At 35.9% G+C, this 19,540-nt stretch overlaps 3 protein-coding genes across 5 annotated transcripts in view; all 3 read right to left on the reverse strand.

Moving 5' to 3' along the window:
* Positions 1-19,540, reverse strand: part of LOC141552035 (olfactory receptor 1f45-like) — a 141,901-nt gene that overhangs the window by 53,307 nt on the left and 69,054 nt on the right. For 2 of the 3 annotated variants that reach the window (XM_074284425.1, XM_074284417.1), the window contains one exon: positions 17,694-17,778. In XM_074284425.1, coding sequence (XP_074140526.1) covers positions 17,694-17,749 — 56 coding nt within the window. In that variant the 5' untranslated portion in view covers positions 17,750-17,778. Of the gene's footprint in view, positions 1-17,693; positions 17,780-19,540 lie in introns of those variants that run through there. The other variant, XM_074284433.1, reaches the window with a different exon arrangement.
* LOC141552018 (olfactory receptor 1f45-like) lies at positions 3,722-4,839 on the reverse strand. Its single transcript, XM_074284360.1, has one exon. The coding sequence runs from the start codon at positions 4,837-4,839 to the stop codon at positions 3,898-3,900; it is 942 nt and encodes a 313-aa protein (XP_074140461.1). The 3' UTR covers positions 3,722-3,897.
* LOC141552023 (olfactory receptor 1f45-like) lies at positions 16,411-17,508 on the reverse strand. The gene has a single exon (XM_074284375.1). It carries the CDS (start codon positions 17,506-17,508, stop codon positions 16,567-16,569), a length of 942 nt encoding a protein of 313 aa, XP_074140476.1. The 3' UTR covers positions 16,411-16,566.

Consider the following 19,540-nt stretch of genomic DNA (forward strand, 5'->3'; position numbering starts at 1 on the left):
TACAATACTGGAATATGAAGAGGGCCTTATAGTATCATTTCAAAGTTGGAAATATATTTTTGTTGTTTTTCAGTTCTGTCTGACTCATAATGATCCCATTTGGTGTTTTCTTGTCAAAGATACTAGTATTTTGCCTTTTCCTTCTTCATTTAATTTGATAGATGAAGAACTAGACTAAACAAGTTGAAATTACTTACTTTGAGTCACACAGCTAGCAAATGTCTGATACTAGATTTGAATTTAGGAAGATGAGCCTTCCTCATTTCAAGTCCACTGCTCTATCTACTAGGCTACCTAGCTGCCTCAAATGGGAGAGAATACAGAATGTCTAATCTGGAAGGAGCTTTAGAACAATACATGGATTTAGAATATATTTCATAAAATGTTATGGGAAATTGGATTACTTGAAGTAAGCAGCTTGATTTGTTAAGTATCCTGTAGCTCGGACACCTTTTTTTTACAAGAGGTTCCTGGTTTATAAAGAGTCACATTCAATACTAAGTGACCCAACCCCAAAGCAGGGGGCCAGGCTTCTTTCTTTATGGTTCTGCAATTTTTCTTCCAGAGAATTCCTGAACAATCTCAAAAACAAACTTATCAAAGGCTCCTATTTAGTGTTTTGTAGCATGTAAACAAAAAGCATTTTTGAAAAGCTTTTCTATATATAATATTGATATTTATTAAGGTTAGTGTTTTTCCTCTTTACCACCACAAAAACCTAATGAACTCAGTGCATGGACAAATGGGAAAAGATAAAATATCAAATGGTTTGTTTCATTTATTATATTCTCCTTAAAAATAAGGTCAACTTTATGGTATTTCTGAACACTTATTTTGCATTTGCCTCAGATCTTCTTTGTCCAAGTAACTCAGAAAGTCCTGATCTGATGACTTTTTTTTAGTCCTTCAGGAAAAGGATGATCCTGCTGCTGGTGATCTTTTCCTTTGAGAATTGTACTGTTTAAGAAGCAGTCTTCCTCTGGATAACTGATAGCTGGCTCAGCAACTCTAATTAAAAAGTTAGTGAGATTGGACAGTTGACATGTTGTATATGAAATCATGAAGACTTGAATGATTCTTTCTTTCTGTATGATCCTACATAAGACACTTTACTTTGCTCTACCTCATTTTTCTCATTTGTAAAATTAGGATAATGATGGCATCTATTTCACAGAACTGTGAGGGTGAAATGAAATATATTTGCAATTTTTAAAGCACTATTATAAGTAGTAGCTGTCTTTTCTTCCATCTTTTTCTTTCCTTCCCTTCCTTCTGTTTCCCTCTCTCTTTCCTTCTCCCTCTCTCCCCCTGCCTCTTTTACCCTCTGTCTCCCATTCCTCTCTTCCTCTCTCCTCTTTCTCCTCCCTTTCTCTTCTCTTCTCTCTTTCTCTGTCTCTGCTTCTGCCTCTCCTTCCCTCCTTCCTTCCCCACCAGTCTGATGACTCTTCCTTTTCAACCTGTTTGTTTCTGCTGCTAGTGACTTTGCAGCCACACTGGCAGCTGCTACATTATTACTTCATTGCCTAGGAAGGGTACATTGCCATCTTCTTTTCTGTAGTTCACCAGTTCTTATGCCAAAGGAAACAGCTCTATCATGAGCATGAGATTATTTGAAAGGCTGAGTTCTAAGCTTTTGTTTGCAATGGGAGATGTGCACCTAGTTCCCAACCTTCCTGAAAACTCAGAGACATTGTTGTGCTTCATATCTGGCAAGAAGAACAATCCTGAGTGGCAAAAATTATCCTTTTATTATAACCACTGAATTCCAGTTTAACAGGCCATAAAAAGTTTTTTGTTTGTTTGTTTGTTTGTTTGTTTTTTATCATTATGAGTCATTGTGGACACCAGGAGGCAGCCAGAAGATACTCTTTCTTTGAAGTGTGTGTGTGTGTGTGTGTGTGTGTGTGTGTGTGTGTGTGTGTGTGTGTGATTGCATATGTATTAGAGGATCCTTTTGTCATATGTACCTGAAAGCATACCCATCTGAAGCTTTTGTGAAATTTACTAGATTGTATACTCTTCATACTCCATAAAGGTAATGGGGTTGAAGCAAGAGGGACTTCTCCTTTTCCAGTTTTATTTGCAACAAACTTTTATTTGCTATTTGCTATTGTTTCAAATCACCATTGCCATTAGGCAGGGGGAAAGTGAGAAATTCCTGCTAGACCATGTTGTAAGTTTGAGGCAGAGAAAATTGGAAAATTTCCCGAGAGAGAAGGGGTAGTAATATTTCTATATTTCTGCCTGTAAACTACGAGGATTGGAATTCCTTGCCATGATTCTGTGTTCTCCTGTCTCACAATCATCAATTGGGTACCAATGAGGAGTAGCCTGTATTATCCCAATGAAGAGCATGTTGCTTCAGAAGGAGACAGTGTATATCCACAATGATGCCTTAGTCATTCCTGTTATATATAGAATAGGAAATTGTGGGCTGGGAACAAGTCCCTTGATCAATCTGAATTACTTTTACTATTTCCTTCATCCTCTACTAGTTATGTGCTGCTTATTGTTACTGGAGGTAACTCTGCCTTAGTGGAGGCCATTCATAAAAATATATTGGACCATTATGATAACCACTATAATATTGGTCTCCTGAATCAAATTTCTTTCCTCTCTAATCTATTGTCCACATGCCTGGCCAAGTCATATTCTCAAAATCCAGATCTTACCATGTGTCTCTTTTGTTCAGTAACATCTAGTGGCTTCTTATTCCCTTTGGGATAAAATAACATACTATTCCATTTGATTTTTAAAACCCTTCATAACCTGACTGCAATCTACTTTTCCAGTCTTATTGTACATAATTCCCTTTCAGTCACTCCTCAATATATCCAAACTGGTATTTTTGCTCTTCCTCATATATTACTCTCCACTTCCTCTCTGTGTCTTTTTGCACTAATTACCCCGCATTCTTTGAATATACCAAAGTTCTCATTAGTATGATTTAGTCAATTCATAAACTTTCTTTCCATATTACCTCCAACACTACGAACATATTTGTTATCATTACTAATTTGCTACATGTGAAATGAAGCTTTAGATTTGTACTGATTTTCATTTTATTTCCTGATTGTAACATAGACAATCTTTTATATGGCTGATTATAACTAGTAATCTGTTTTTAAAGAATTATTTGTTTAGAGATTCCTTTATTGATGGAGATCAACTTTGTCTTAAGGCCTTTGCTATCCCAGAAAATTAATTTATTTTCATGATTTTTAAATTGTTTTCTGGAATGTTTAACACATTCATAGTTTTACTAGTAAGTCACAGGCATTTCTTTATTTTCACAATAATTTTAAAACATTTAAAATCATTTCCTTGAGAGTTTGAGTCTTTTGTATTTCTAAATTAATTTTGTTATTGTATTGTTTAGCTCCAGTAACTGGGTGGCACAGTGGATAGAGTCACAAGTCTCATATGAGGAATACTTGAATTCAAATTTGTCCTGAGACATTTACTAGTTGCACTAACTACATTTACTAGAGCAAATTTACTACTGCATTTGCTAGCTACATTTACTAAGTTGAATCACTTAACCTTTGTTTTCCTTTATCCATTAGAGAAGGAAATGGCAAACCACTTCAGTATCTTTGCCAAGAAAAGCGTAAATAGGTTCAAAGAGTTAGGCATGACTAAAACAATTGAACAACACCAAGTACTATCTGAGTACTGATTCCTTTATTTTATAAATAAGAAAAGTGAAGACCAGGTTAGTTCAGGGTTACAACATGCATGAAGTGGCAGAAGAGCTAGAACACACATTCTGACAACTGCCTTTTAGGCAGGTTAGGGATGAACAGTTTAACTTTTATACTAGAGAAAATCCACTGAAAACCTTTTGTCATAGCAGTGAAATTGCAATGTGAGAAATTCCAGGAGGGTGTCTCATAGTCACAAAAAGAGTCCTGACTTCCTGGTAAGGAGCATCCTCAAGGCTCTTTTCATGTCCTTGTTCCTTAGGCTGTAGATGAAAGGGTTCAACATAGGAGTGACCACAGTGTACATCACAGCTGATGCTGTGTCCTGTTGGGCTGTATGGGTAGATGTCGGGTTGAAGTACACTAAAATGATTGTCCCATAGAAGAGACAGACCACAGTGAGGTGGGAGCCACAAGTGGAGAAAACTTTCCATTTCCCATGAGCTGATGGGATCCTCAGCACAGCCACAAAAATGTGAAGGTAGGAGATCAGAATGCCAATAAATGGGACAAGTGCTATCAGTCCTCCTAGTATGTAGATCACCAAGTCATTGATGAAGGTATCTGAGCAGGCCAATTTTATTATGACATTGAGATCACAGAAGAAATGAGAAATTTCAGTATGGCCACAGAATGAAAGTTGGGTTAGCAAAATAGTGTGTGTCAGGGCATTAGAACAAGCCCAAAACCAGCATATTACTACTAGAAAGACACAGACCCTTGGGGTCATGACTATGGTATAGTGTAATGGGGCACAGATAGCCATGTAGCGGTCATAGGCCATAGAGGCAAGGAGGATACTATCTAATCCTACAAACCAGATAAAGAAGAATACTTGTGTCAGGCAATTGATATAAAGAATTGATTTATTCCCAGATACATAATTAAACAACATCTTAGGAATGGTGGTGGAGGTGAAGCAAATGTCAACCAGGGACAGGTTGGTAAGGAAGAAGTACATGGGAGTGTGGAGACGTGAGTCAGTCTTAATGGCCAGAATGATGAGCAAGTTTCCCAGACCTGTGACCAAATACATAAGCAGGAATACAAGAAACATGAGTCTCTCCTGCTCTGGCTGATCTGAAAGGCCCAGGAGGATGAATTCAGAGACTGTTGAATGATTTTCTCTTTTCATGGGCCTGTTGGGAAACAATTTAAAACAGCTCATTCAAGTTGATTCAAAAGTTTTTTTCCCATTAAAATCAGTAAAATAGAATTAGAAGACATATAGGATAATGAAAAAAAATTTGTAGTGAAGAAAAATATCAAAGCTTAATAGACTATGATGTAAAATAAATAGAGAAGCAAGAAGAGATGCCCTATTCAAGGGACTAATTAATTAGTGGCAAAAAAAAAAGATAAACAAATATTTTTAGAAGTGCAAATTATAAATAAACACATGAAATAATGCTCCAAAGCACTGATAATAATAGAAATATGAATGGAAAGAATTCTAAATTTCAATTGATATTCTGAAAATTGGCAAAGATGACAAAAGATAAGAATGTTCAGTGTTGGAAGTGCTATGGGGAGATAGACATCATGATTATCATTTTGGCAGAGCTGTGAAGTGACCCAAATATATTCATTTTCAATTTGGAATTGTTCAAGATATTTAATTAAACTGTACATGTCCTTTATCTCAGAGATTCCAATAATGGACATACATAACAAGGTAGGCAGAGGCAACAAAAAATTCATAACAAGATCCTTTGTGTTAGCAAATACCTGAAAACAAAATTTAAAAAACACTATTGATCCTGGACTTTGTTATTATTTGCTCTTGCTTCATGAAAGTTCATATTAATAATTTCACCATAATTTTATACATAAGAAAATTAAGAAATGAGATTAGCTCAAGATCCTGTAGCTAGGAAGTAGTGGAAAAAGAATTAGAACTAGGCATCCTGACAATTGGCTCTATGTTCTTCTATCACATCAGACTGCTTTGTGTATAGGTCAAGAGGTAAAGATAATGAATCTTAAACTAAAGAAAAGTCATTGGAAAAAATAGAGAGCTAATGAGCTCATTGACTACAGAGATGTCATAGTCAGACCTATGTTTTACAAAAAGAAATTACTTTAGATTTTAGGTAAGAATAATATATGAGCCATCAGTCTAGATTTGTAATTGGGTGATTTTATTTAAATATTTTTATTTGTCAAAATTCAGGGTTCAGTCTGGAAAGGTACAATGGAAATTGACTCTGGTGGTCATGGGATGTATGTCTAATGTTTAAAAACTGGCCAGTTTTAATTGAGAGACTCTCCTCACCAGATTGCACAGAGAACATTGTATTTTAATCTTAGCACCACTGAACGAAGTTATAGAGAGATTATAATCCACATTAGCAAAGGGAGTATTTTGTGTGTGTGTGTGTGTATGTGTGTGTGTGTGTGTGTGTGTGTGTGTGTGTGTGTGTGATGGTAGAGCCTGAAAATACTATAGTAACCATAACCATTTAAAGTTTAGGCTGCCATCTCTACCATTTTGACTTCAAAATTTTATTTTTATAAGAGTGAGGTCATTTACTTGGTTTCTTATTTTATCCACAGAGCCATGTTACACTGTAATCCTCTGTCTTGGATGAGAAGATTTGGAAGTGAAGACAATACCAGGCCTTTGGTGTGAAGTACAGGAAAAAAAAAAAAAAAAAAAAAAGATTTCTTCATGTATTTTGTGCAACACCCAAAAACATTACAGTATTTTAAACAGATTTACAAAATTTATCAGTATCCCAGAGAGAACCAAGTTTCATATGTATTTAATTGTTTCTGTATTAAAAAGAGAATCATATCATTTGAGATTCAAATGTACTTTTTTCCTTTGAAAGCAAAAACTCTGCCTTGAAAATGACCAAAAATGCTGAATAATAGAAATATCATACAGTATGTTAATATCTGAGTAATGGCTTGAGAGTATAGGAATAAATGGACTATTCCTTAGAATAATCAGGAGCATATATTTACAACCATCAGTAAGCATAATATGCAATGGAGATAAACTGGAACCTTTCCCATTAAGATCAGGAGTGAAACAAGGTTGCCCACTATCACCATTACTATTCAATATAGTACTAGAAACACTAGCCTCGGCAATAACAGCCAAGAAAGAGATTCAAGGAATTAAAGTAGGAAATGAGGAAATCAAACTATCACTCTTTGCAGATGACATGATGGTATACTTAGAGAATCCCAAAGACTCTGCTATTAGAAATAATTCCGAACTTTAGCAAAGTTGCAGGATACAAAATAAATCCACATAAATCCTCAGCATTTTTTATATATCACCAACAAAATGCAACAGCAAGAGATACAAAGAGAAATTCCATTCCAAACAAATGTTGAGAGTATAAAATATTTGGGAATCCATCTACCAAAGAAAAGTCAGGAATTATATGAGCAAAATTATGAAACACTTGCCACAAAAATAAAGTCAGATTTAAGTAACTGGAGACATTCAGTGCTCTTGGATAGGCCAAGTGAATATAATAAAAATGACAATACTCCCCAAACCAATCTATTAATTTAGTGCTATACCAATCAGACTCCCAAGAAACTATTTTAATGACCTAGAAAAAATAACAACAAAATTCATATGGAAGAATAAAAGGTCGAGAATTGCAAGGGAACTAATGAAAAAAAAAAAGTCAGATGAAGGTGGTCTAGGTGTACCTAATCTAAGGCTATATTATACGGCAGCAGTCACCAAAAAATTTGGTATTGGCTAAGAAATAGACCAGTCGATCAGTGGAACAGATTAGGTACAAAGGACAAAAAAGGGTACATCTATAGCAATCTAATCTTTGACAAACCCAAAGATACCAACATTAGGGATAAAAATTCATTATTTGGAAAAAACTGTTGGGAAAACTGGAAATTAGTATAGCAGAAATTAGATATGGATCCACACTTAACACCATATACCAAGATAAGATCAAAATGGGTCCATGACTTAGGCATAAAGAATGAGATCATAAATAGATTAGAAGAACAGAGAATAGTCTACCTCTCAGACCTGTGGAGGAGGAAGGAATTTATGACCAGAGGAGAACTAGAGATCATTATTGGTCACAAAATAGAAGATTTTGATTACATCAAACTAAAAAGTTTCTGTACAAACAATACTAATGCAAACAAGATTAGAAGGGAATTAACAAATTGGGAAAATATTTTTACAGTTAAAAGTTCTGATAAAGGTCTCATTTCCAAAATATATAGAGAACTGACCCTAATTTATAAGAAATCAAACCATTCTCCAATTGATAAACGGTCAAAGGATATGAACAGACAATTCTCAGATGATGAAATTGAAATTATATCCACTCATATGAGAGTGTTCCAAATCACTACTGATCAGAGAAATGCAAATTAAGACAACTTTGAGATACCACTACACACCTGTCAGATTGGCTAAGATGACAGGAACCAATAATGATGAATGTTGGAGGGGATGTGGGAAAACTGGGACACTAATACATTGTGAAAGAATCCTACCATTCTGGAGAGCAATTTGGAACTATGCCCAAAAAGTTATCAAACTGTGCATACCCTTTGATCCAGCATTGCTGCTATTGGGCTTTTATCCCAAGGAAATACTAAAGAGGGGAAAGGGACCTGTATGTGCCAAAATGTTTGTGGCAGTTCTTTTTGTAGTGGCTACAAACTGGAAGATGAATAGATGTCCATCAATTGGAGAATGGTTGGGTAAATTATGGTATATGAAGGTTATGGAATATTACTGCTCTATAAGAAATGACCAGCAGGACAAATACAGAGAGGTTTGGAAAGACTTACGTCAACTGATGCTGAGTGAAATGAATAGAACCAGAAGATCGCTGTACACTTCAATGCTGTATGAAGATGTATTCTGAGGGAAGTGGATATCTTCAACATAAAGAAGATCCAACTCACTTCCAGTTGATCAATGATGGACAGAAACAACTACACCCAGAGAAGGAACACTGGGAAGTGAATGTAAATTGTTAGCACTACTGTCTATCTACCCAGGTTACTTATACCTTCGGAATCCAATTCTTAATGTGCAACAAGAAAATTTACACACATATATTGTATCTAGGTTATACTGTAACACATGTAAAGTGTATGGGATTGCCTGTCATCTGGGGGAGGGAGTTGAGGGAGGGGAGGGGATAATTTGGAAAAATGAATACAAGGGATAGCATTATTAAAAAAATTACTCATGCATATATACTGTCAAAAAATTTTATAATAAAGTGACTTTGTTTCCAATAAAAAAGAAAAATGAAAAAAAATTAAAAAATAAAAATAAACTGAAGAGAGAAAGAAAAAAGGAAAAATGCTTGCTAATTAAAAAATAAAATGAAATTTTAAAAGCTAAAAGAAAATCTGACTAATGAAGGGTGCAATTAATGTGGGAGCTTTGGAATCTTGGGACTTAGGCAATGAATATTGTTTTTAAGAATAAAAATTTGATTAAGATATTTCAACATTATGAAAATGGTAATGGAACATTATTAAATGGTTTAGGGATATATATACATATATATACATATATGTGTATATATGTATATATATATAGAGAGAGAGAGATTGTCATAAAAGTGAGAAAACAAAGGACTTGAATACATATGGACAAATATGCACACATGCATGTTATTACTTAGAAATGGTTTTCTGCTTTTCTATAAAGATCTTGTAGGCACTATTTTTTTTTTTTCTGTTACAATGTGTACTACCATTAAAGCTAGTAGAAAACATAGGCCAGGATGAATAAGAACATTAGAGAAACAATGATTCATAGGGGAGAATGTCATAGAAGAGAGCCCCCAGCCAAGACTATGGTCTCAGATATTTATAAAAATACACAAAGTGTAGCTGAATAGCACAATGAACTAGAGAAAGCACATTTTAAATTGTATCACTGAGACTTGATGGGAAGTGACCCATGGCTAAAATGAGGTATGCCTTTAAGGTATAAGGTATGCCTTATGCAAAAGGACAAAAGACATAAAAGGGATGAATAATCCTGAATAATCAGGTAATATTATATATTTAGACAATATACTTGTGTAAAGAAATCTAGGAAACAGATACAAAGAACAAGGTGGATTCCAAAGTTATCCCTGTGTGGATGATTTTCAAATCCTTTTACTCAGAACTAAATTTTCTCCTTATTTCTAATATCTCATTTATAATTGCCAACTAGACATCTTGAATAGAATGTCCCTTTTTTTGTTGTTTAGTTGATTGTGTCCCATCCTTCCTGACCCCATTTGGGATTTTATTGACAGATACTAAAGTGTTTTGCCATTTCCTTCTCTAATTCATTTTATAGATGAGAAAATTGGGACAAACAGGATTAAGTGATGGTCTATGGTCACACAGTAAGTGTCTGGGACTGGTTAGCTTAAACTCAATATGCCCAAAACTTCCCTCTGCCCAGATCCCTTTTTTTCTAAATTTCTTTATTACTGTTGAAGTCACCACCATCTTCCCTTCCTTCTCTCTTTCAATTTACCCCAGCCCAGGACTTTGCCAAGTCCTGTAAATTTTAACCTTATGACATCTGTCTTATATATCTCCAGTTTCTCTGTACCATCACTTTCATCATGGTTCAGGCCCTCATCACCTCAACCCCTGGATTATTGCAATAGGCTGCTGGTTGTTCTTCCTGACACAAGTCTTTCCTCACTCCAATTCATTCTCCACTTAACTGTCAAATTAATCTTCCTAAAATGCAAGACTGACCCAATCACTTCTGTATTCAAAAACCTCAGTGACTTCCTATTATTTCCAGGATCAAATAGAAAATCCTCTGTTTGATTTTTAAAGCTCTTCATAACCTGTTCCTGTTCTACCCTTCCAGTCTGCTTATACCTTATTTCCATGTGCCCTCCATTTTGTGATCCAATGTCATGAACCTTTTTGCTTCTCCTTGGATAAAATGCTTCATCCTCTGAATTGGGCATTATTACTGATTGTCCCATATGTCATTCTCTCCCTCTTTATCTCCACCTTCTAATTTTTCTGAATTCCTTCAAGTTTTGAATAAAATAGCATCTAGTCTTGACTATACTGTTCACCTTCATTTGAATAGAAATCCCTTCTATAATATTCTCATAAATGGTCATGTCACTTTCACTTAACGATCTTCAGAGATAGGGAGTTTACCATATTCTAAGGAGGACTATTTCATCTTACTATGATCTAACACACATATCTCCTTGATGTCCACAAAAATTGCATGAAAGACTTTGTAAATGCTACTAAAATACAGGTTAACTAATCCTGTGGCTTTTCACAGGAATTGATGCCGAGTCTTTCTAGTTCCAAGCCCAGTACCTTGTTCATTAGACCACACCAACAGTAATTTGATACTTTGAATTGGGAAGAAGAAAGTCCTTCACTGTTCCCTCATGCTGATAGACACATGGGAAATAATTATGTTGCTGAATGAGGATGTTTTGGGGAGTGAAGTAAGGCAGAAGATTCTGAAAATGACAATGTCTGTATCTCTGACTGAAAATTGGATTTCTCTCTAAAATTTAAAATTTGAGAAACAGAGTCATCAATTTAAAGGGGAAAGATTATTGAAAAAGGACTCAAAAGACCTATGCTCTAGGTCCAGATCTTTCACTAATAGATTCTATGACGGAAATCAGATTTTGTACCAAGTATCTGAATTTTTACAAGTTGTTTTTTCATAAGTTGACAGTCTATTATGTAAGGTCCTTTCCAACTCAGATTCCAACTCTAACATTCTCTGTTTTCTGCTCTCAAGTCCTTTTTAGTTCCATCATTCCATTTTTATATGTACTAAGGACTCTTTCAATATTAATTTTACCTTTATTCTAAAGTTGTACTATCAAACTCAAGTAGAAACAGGTACATTAATCCATATACAAAGATTCCCATAGCCTGCCTTGAACTTACTTTCAAAATATGTTATTTGTTTTATTATACTTTTATTTATTTTGATAAATATTTCCCAATTATTATTATTTAGTCAGACAATTGGAGTTAAGTGGCAGGGTCACACAGCTACTAAGTATTAAATGTCTTGTGGCTAAATTTGAACTCAGATTCTCCTCACTCCAGGGCCAGTGTTTTTTCACTGCTCCACCTAGCTGCTTCTCCCAACTTTATTTTAAACTGATTCTGACAGTACTTGTGAGAGCAATGGACTATATGCCTCCTGCAGAATTATCTCTGCTCTCAGTAAGTTTTACTCTAATTGGGGAGAGAATAGGCAAACAATAATGCGCATAACTGATATATATGAGATAAATTTGGAGCAGTATCAGTGGAAAGGTATGAAGACTAAGAAGGACTGGAAAAACCTTCATCTAGAAAATAGGACTTTAGTTGAGTATTGAAGAGAGACATCAAAGCAGGGAGGTGGAGATGAGACTGGGTAAAATTCCAGTCATGGGGACCAGATAGTGAAAATGCTTATATTTGGGAGACAGAGAATTTTATGTGAAGAAAAAAGGTCAGTATCACTAGATCTCAAAGAATCTGGAGCAGATTTTTTTTTTTTTTTTTTTTCTTTTTCTGACTTGCCCAGGGTCACACAGCTAGGAAGTATTAAATGTCTGAGACCAGATTTGAACTCCAGTCCTCCTGAATTCAGGGCTGGTGCTCTATCCACTGTGCCACCTAGCTTCCCCAAGAGCAGTATAAGATCTAAGAGGCTGGGAAAGGTAGATTTCAAATTATGAAAAATCTTAAAGGCCAAGAAGACTTTACATTTGAACTTGCGGTCAACTGAGAACCACTTGAATGAATGGGTGATCTGACAACTGAGTGGAAGATAAACTGGAATGAAGAGAGACTTTAAACAGGAAGACCAACAGTAGTCTATTTTCAATCCTATGTAGTTCTGACATTCTATGTTCTAAATTCTCTTTGCATTTGAATATTTTATACTTCTAAAATTTTCTCTAGCTCTATTCATAATTTAATTTCTTTCTGCCTTAGAAATCTAATTTTTTTGTTGTTGTTGTAATAGATCTTCTAGTTCTGACATTTATGTTCTCAAATCTTATTTAGCAACAAATTTCTAAGATTGTTCAAGACACTTTACTTTGTGTGAGATTGATCTTCAAATGAACAGAAAGCAATGAGTCTCCATGTACCACCACTGTATCTTTGCACTAGACATGCCCCATACCTTAAATGTTCTGCCAATTTCCTTTCAAATTCAGAGAACCTCAGTCTCTGCACTTACTTGGATGTTTGGTCTGGATCTCCTCCTTTGTTCTTGAAGGATCAAGCTGTTGCTTTTCCTGGGCCCCTCCTGACAGATAAGTTTCAAATAGGTAACTAGCTTAAGCTATGGGCTCTTCTAAGAGTAAGAGAGGTTAAGGCTTTGGCTAAGGTGATAAGCATGTGAGTAGGAGTCTATTCTTTTCCCTAGGAATTATGTATTGGGATCACTGTAAGTACTTTACAGGGAATCCCTGGAACCAAGACTTCAATTCCTCAAGGGCCTTGTTAGAAACAAACACATTGGCCTCTGCTTCCTTAGGGGAAGAAATTGACCTAAGTTTTAAAGTTTCACCGCAATGCTTTCCCAGAAACACTGAGATCTCCTTGTGTTTCTAGCTCTCTTTCAAGAAAGGAATTTTAGATCTTGGAACATGGCACCTTGGAACTGATATGAGTCTTAGGACCCATATCTTAAGACCATAAGATCTCAGTATTGGGAAGGGCCTTAAGACATAGAATGTATGTAACTTTCATGACAGAGTCTCATCTAGAATACATTACATGATCACAACTCTAGACCTGGAAGGGAACTTGGAGAACATCTATTTAGTCCAAATTACTCATTTTAGAATTGAAGAAACTGAATTTTAGTTTACGTGTTGTGCCCAAGTTCAAATAGATACATCTCAGAGTCTTTTAAATCATGCTATTTAATTTCAGGATCAGTGATCTTTGTCCAGAATATCACTGTCTTAAGACCAGTCAGGTACAAGAATCACTAAGGACCTTTTGCATGTTGGTCTTTTTACTTTTGCAATTCATCTCTCTCACCCAGATAAACTGGGAATTTCACTATTTGACAACACCCCATGCAAGTGTAGTGACCAACTTCCCCTCCCAGGATATAGATTTACAAAGCTGAAAACTTAGGTCGATATGATCATAGATTTAATGTTGAAAGGAAAGTTAGCAATAATTTTTACAATTGAGGAAACTAAGCCCTAGAAAAGTTAAAGGAAATGCCTTAGGTCACATAGCTCACAAGTAAAATATAAAAATTTATCATACCTTTCCCCAGAGGCTTGTCTAATCTTATTTACTTATAGCTTATTTTTCTGTATCGGTGCTCTCTTTCCTGGTTTCTTTTAAGGTCTTCATAGCATTGATTTCTAATGTTTCCATTGTGATTATTGTAATACTGCTAATTTCCTAGAAGGTGGCCAGAGTTCTATTGTTCAGGGGACCAGCTGTTTATATCCAGAACATCGACAGCTGGAAACTAAAATATCACTCATATTCTTTTTTACTTCCTTCTTCCTCCCTTCTTCCCTCCTTCCTTCTCTCCTTCTTTTCTTTATCCCCTCCCTCCTTTCCTCCTTTCCTTTCTTCCCTCCCTTTCTTCCTTTCCTTTCTTCCCTCTTTCCATCCCTTCTTCCTTTCCTTCCTTCTTCCCCCTCTCTCCCTCGTTCCCTCTTTCCCTTTCTCCCTTCCTTCCTCCTTTTCTCCCTTCATTCCTCCTTTTCTCCCTTCCTTTCTCCTTTTCTCTCTTCCTCCCTCCCTCCCTTCCTTCCTTCCTTCGTTTCTTTCTCCCTCCCTCCCTCCCTCCCTTTCTTCCTTCTTTCCTTCCTTCCTTCTTTTCTTCCTTCCTTCCTTCCCTCTTTCATCCCTTCTTCCTTTCCTTCCTTCCTCCCTCCCTCTCTCCCTCCTTCCCTCTTTCCCTTTCTCCCTTCCTTCCTCCTTTTCTCCCTTCATTCCTCCTTTTCTCCCTTGTTTCCTCCTTTTCTCCCTTCCTTCCTCCTTTTCTCTCTTCCTCCCTCCCTTCCTCCCTTCCTTCCTTCCTTCCTCCCTTCCTTCCTTTCTCACTCCCTCCCTCATTGTCTTCCTTCCTTTTTTCTTCCTTCTCTTTCTCCTCATTGATTTTATTTCTTTTCAGCTAATAAGCATTTGTTTTCACTCATAATCTCTAAAAACTCCATAACAATATAGCTTCATATTCAAAAACAAAGTTACATAACCAAACTGAAACAAATTACAATGCCCCAAAACATGTCTCTTTTTGTATTTTGAGTGCATAGCTTTTTTTTTTTTTTTGACAGGAAGTGAGGAGGTAGAATGGTTCAACATCTGTCTTCTGGAATCATTGTTAGTCATTGTGATGAGTAGAAATCTTAATTATTCAAAGTTGTTCTACTTTACAATATAGCCACTGTCATTTGTTCCCTACATTTTCTCACTTCATTTTGTATTAATTCATTTTAGAATACTATCTAATCCTGTGAAACAATTAAAAGAATATTTCTGTCAGGAACCTGATATAAAAATTGTTTTGCTCCCAGATATATAATAAAACAGCATCTCAAGGATGGTAGTGGATATGAAGCAAATGTTGATCAGGGACAAGCTTATGAGGAAGAAATAAAGGAGTATGTAAAGGTGGGTGTTAGTCTTAATTATCAGATGATAAATAGGTTCCGCAATTCTGTCATCAGGTACATAAGCACAAAGAGGAACAGGAGCCTTTTCTGCCCTGATTTGGGGCTCAGGAGGATGAACTTGGAGACTTCTGACTGATTTCCTCTTCCATGGATTTGTTACAAAGCACATGTGGAAAAGAAACGAAATGTGGAGGTGAAATGTGGAAAGTAAAGGAATTTAAAAGAGTGTATTCAAATGGGTGGGGGAGAGGCTGGAGATATAAAAACAGATTAGAACTCAAAATAAAAATGTAAATTCTATAAAAAATAAAACACACACACACACACACACACACACACACACACACACACACACACACACAGAATGCTGCCTCTACTTAAATGCATAGTGGTGAGGCTTATTTTCAACTGCAATGTAAATAAGTGTATAGTCCAGTATTTTAACCTTGAACCATCTTGACAGTGATGGCCTTATGCTAAGAAAAAGGGTAGAAAATGGTCATATATCAGGCTAAAACATCAGTGGTTCAGTTAAGTAGCAGGAAATTAAAACTGTGTCACAAACCAATTAAAGATGCATCCAAGGTTTTAAAATAGAATACAAGAAATATAAAAGAATCACCCAGCCATGCATATTTCTACTAGATCAACCTTCCCCCTCTAGCCTTCTTACTTGGAACTACCTTTTGCCTCAGTAGTCTTCTCTTCTAATTGATGAAGTCTTTCTGGGAACTGGAGCTGAAGTTTATGTCTTACATATGATTTACAGACTTACACGTAACATACATGCTTCAAACATACAATTAGTATCAGGAAGTTCAAAATAAAGTCTGCGCCAGGGTTTTTCTTAGAAGTAAGAACCAGAAATTCTCTTATTTACATTTCAATTTCTTTTTTTCTCCTTAAGGAGTGTCTCATTCCTATAGCTAACATTTCTAGCACTATATTGAATACTAATGGTGATAATGGATATCCTTGCTTTATCCTTGATATATCTTTAGCTTATCCCCATTACAGAAAATGCTTATTTTTGGTTTTAGATAGATGGTATTTATCATTTTAACAAAAGCTCCATTTATTCCTATACTTTCTAGTGTTTTCACATCTATTAATGTAATCATTTAATTTTTGTTGTTTTTGTCATTAATATGGTTAATATAGGTTTGATAAATTTCCTATTATTGAACTATCCTTGAATTCCTGCTGAAAATCAATTCTGGTTAAAGAAGATGTCACAAAGAGAGACCTGATTTCTTGGTAAAGAGCATCCTCAAGGCTTCCTTGATGTCTTTGTTCCTTAGGCTATAGATGAAAGGATTCAGCATAGGAGTGACCACTGTGTACATCACAGCTGCTGCTGTGTCCTTTTGTACCGTGTGGGTGGTTGTGGGGCTGAAGTACACCCCAATGATTGTCCCATAGAAGAGACAGACCACAGTGAGGTGGGAGCCACAGGTGGAGAAAACTTTCCACTTCCCCACAGTAGATGGGATCCTCAGCACCACCATGAAAATGTGAACATAGGAGACAAGGATGCCAATAAAAGGGATGACAATTGTCAGTGCCCCCACTGTGTTGACCATCAGATTATTGATGAAGGTGTCTGAGCAGGCCAATTTCAGCAGAGGACTAAGGTCACAGAAAAAATGAGGGATTTCATTGTGGCCACAGAAGGAAAGATGGGTCAGTAGGACAGTGTGTATCAGAGCAATAGCATAGGCCCAAAACCAGGACACTACTATCAAAAGGGCACAGACCTTTGGGGTCATGATCATGAAGTAATGTAATGGGATACAGATAGCCACATAGCGGTCATAGGCCATGACAGTGAGAAGGATACTATCTATCCCTGCAAACCAAATGAAAAAAAATACTTGAGTCAGGCATCCAGCATAAGAAATTGTTTTGTTTCCAGATACATGATTTGCCAGCATCTTCGGGATGGTAGTGGAAGTGAAACAGATGTCAACCAGGGACAAGTTGCTAAGGAAGAAGTACATAGGGGTATGGAGGCATGAACTGGTCTTAATGGCCAGAATGATGAGCAGGTTCCCTATACTTGTGATCAAGTACATAAGAAGAAACAAAAGGAACAAGAGCATCTGCTGCTCAGACTGGTTTGAAAGTCCCAAAAGAATGAATTCAGAGACTCTAGACTGATTCCTTCCTTCCATGGTTCTGTTGGAAAATACACATGGAATAGAGATGAAATAAGAATATAAAGATTCAATGGATTCATGGTCTTATGTATGAGATATCAATTTTAATGCATTGTTTAAACTATGCATACAAGTAATATATTATATATGCTAATACATTGTATCTACTTAATACATATAAGAGGTGAACTGACTCTTACCTCTTTTGTTCCAGTAGAATATTAGCTCCAGGAGGCAGGTATGTTTTGATTTTCATCTTTGTATCCTCAGAACCTAGTACAGTGCCTGGAACATAAAAGAAATTTAATAAATGCTTTTTAGTGGATCGATTGGTTGCTGGTGATGGATCTGTGCTTCCCTCAATTGGGCCTAAAGAATTTATGGCAGGAATAGTGTTGGGTTTGGAAATAGAAGAATTTAGTTTTGAATCTAATTCCATCATTGCATCCCAGTGTGAACTTGGGCAAGTCACTTATCCCATTTACTCCTCGTTTTGTCGATCTATAAAATAAGACTGTTAAACAAGATGATTTCTACAATCTTTTCAGTTACCAAAACTCTCTTCACCTCCCTTTGTCACCTCAAGCAAACCATCAGTCCCACTGACTGATAATTGAAGCAAGCCTCCTCCCCAGTTTTGAAGTTTTTAGTAGAATAAGCCTAAACTCTTTTCCTTATAGAAGACAGTTATCATATTATCCATTGGTCTTTTCTCATCCAATCTACACATTCCCAGTTTCTTCTGTTCATCTTTGTGTGATGGGAACAATATTCTAAACCTTGCCTCCATTTATGTTAGTCTAGTTTTTCCTTAAAAGTATGCAAAGCATCCTTGAGAATTGGTTGGCTCAGGAGATTAAAGCCTCAGGCTACTGCCATAGCTTTTTGATGCTTTGAATACAAAAAAAAAAAAAAAATCTTGAGGAACTCTAAGTTCTTTCTAATTTTTGGTTGGTGGACAACTAGGGCAATTCAAATCAGGTAGCTTAGCATAGTTGAATTAGCTTGGGGTGTCTTCGTATATAATAAATCAGTCAATAAATATTTATTAAACACCTGCTATGTGTCAAGCACTGTGCCAAATTCTGGGGATATAAAATGAGACAAAAAATAGTCTCTGTAAATTAAGGAATTTATAACCTAATGGGGAAGATGATAAGTGAACAATTATGTATAAACAAGTTATATATTTGATGAAAAAGAAAAAGAAATCAAAGGAAAATCAATGGAATTAAGAGTAATTGGGAAAGATAGGATTTCCCCACCCTGATTTATGAAGGAAGCCAGGAGGTGGAGAGGAGGGAGAGCATCCTGTATATGAAGAACAGGTAATAAAAATCTCCAGAGTCGGGAGTTGTGGTGACTTATTTGACAAACAACAAAGGGGACAGTCTATTTATTTGTCTCTGTGCATATTCCATTCCTGACCCCAAAACAATCTCTAAGTAGAATGTAAACCTGTTGAAGGTAGGGAGTATTTCCTTTTTTTCTTTTTGTCACTAGCACCTGTGTCACAATAAATGCTTATTCAACTGAACAGCCTTTGATCACACAGTCAATAATTACCTGAGGAACTGAATATAGACCTTCCCAACTCCAAGACCAGCTCTTTATTCACTTTACCATGCCATAGATAATCTGATTCTTTTAGATTTGGGTTTCTTTAGCACCAAGTATATAATAGACAAGGGATAATTAATTATTTAATAAGTGAGGAAGGAAGAGGACAATCTAAAACAATAAACTTCCTAATCATTTTAGTCCTTTAAAGGTCTATGATTAAGTGTTCTATGTTCTGAAAACCTTTCTTGTCCTCATAGTCTATATAGCAAGGCTCTCTATGACTCTCACATTCTATATTCTCAGCTTCTTTTAAACTCTGACATTCCATATTTTATGTTTTAAGATCCCTTCCAATTCTAATATTCCAAAGATGTATACATACATATATATATATACATATACACACACACACACACACACACACACATATATATATATATATATATATATATATATGTGTGTGTGTGTGTGTGTGTGTGTGTGT

Source organism: Sminthopsis crassicaudata, chromosome 1 (assembly GCF_048593235.1).
Source record: "Sminthopsis crassicaudata isolate SCR6 chromosome 1, ASM4859323v1, whole genome shotgun sequence".
Classification (NCBI taxonomy): Eukaryota; Metazoa; Chordata; class Mammalia; order Dasyuromorphia; family Dasyuridae; genus Sminthopsis; species Sminthopsis crassicaudata.

What these genes read in the sequence shown, in the direction of transcription:
- LOC141552018 (XM_074284360.1), bottom strand. Translation starts at nt 4,839, where the DNA reads ATGAAAAGAGAAAATCATTCAACAGTCTCTGAATTCATCCTCCTGGGC.
- LOC141552023 (XM_074284375.1), bottom strand. Translation starts at nt 17,508, where the DNA reads ATGGAAGGAAGGAATCAGTCTAGAGTCTCTGAATTCATTCTTTTGGGA.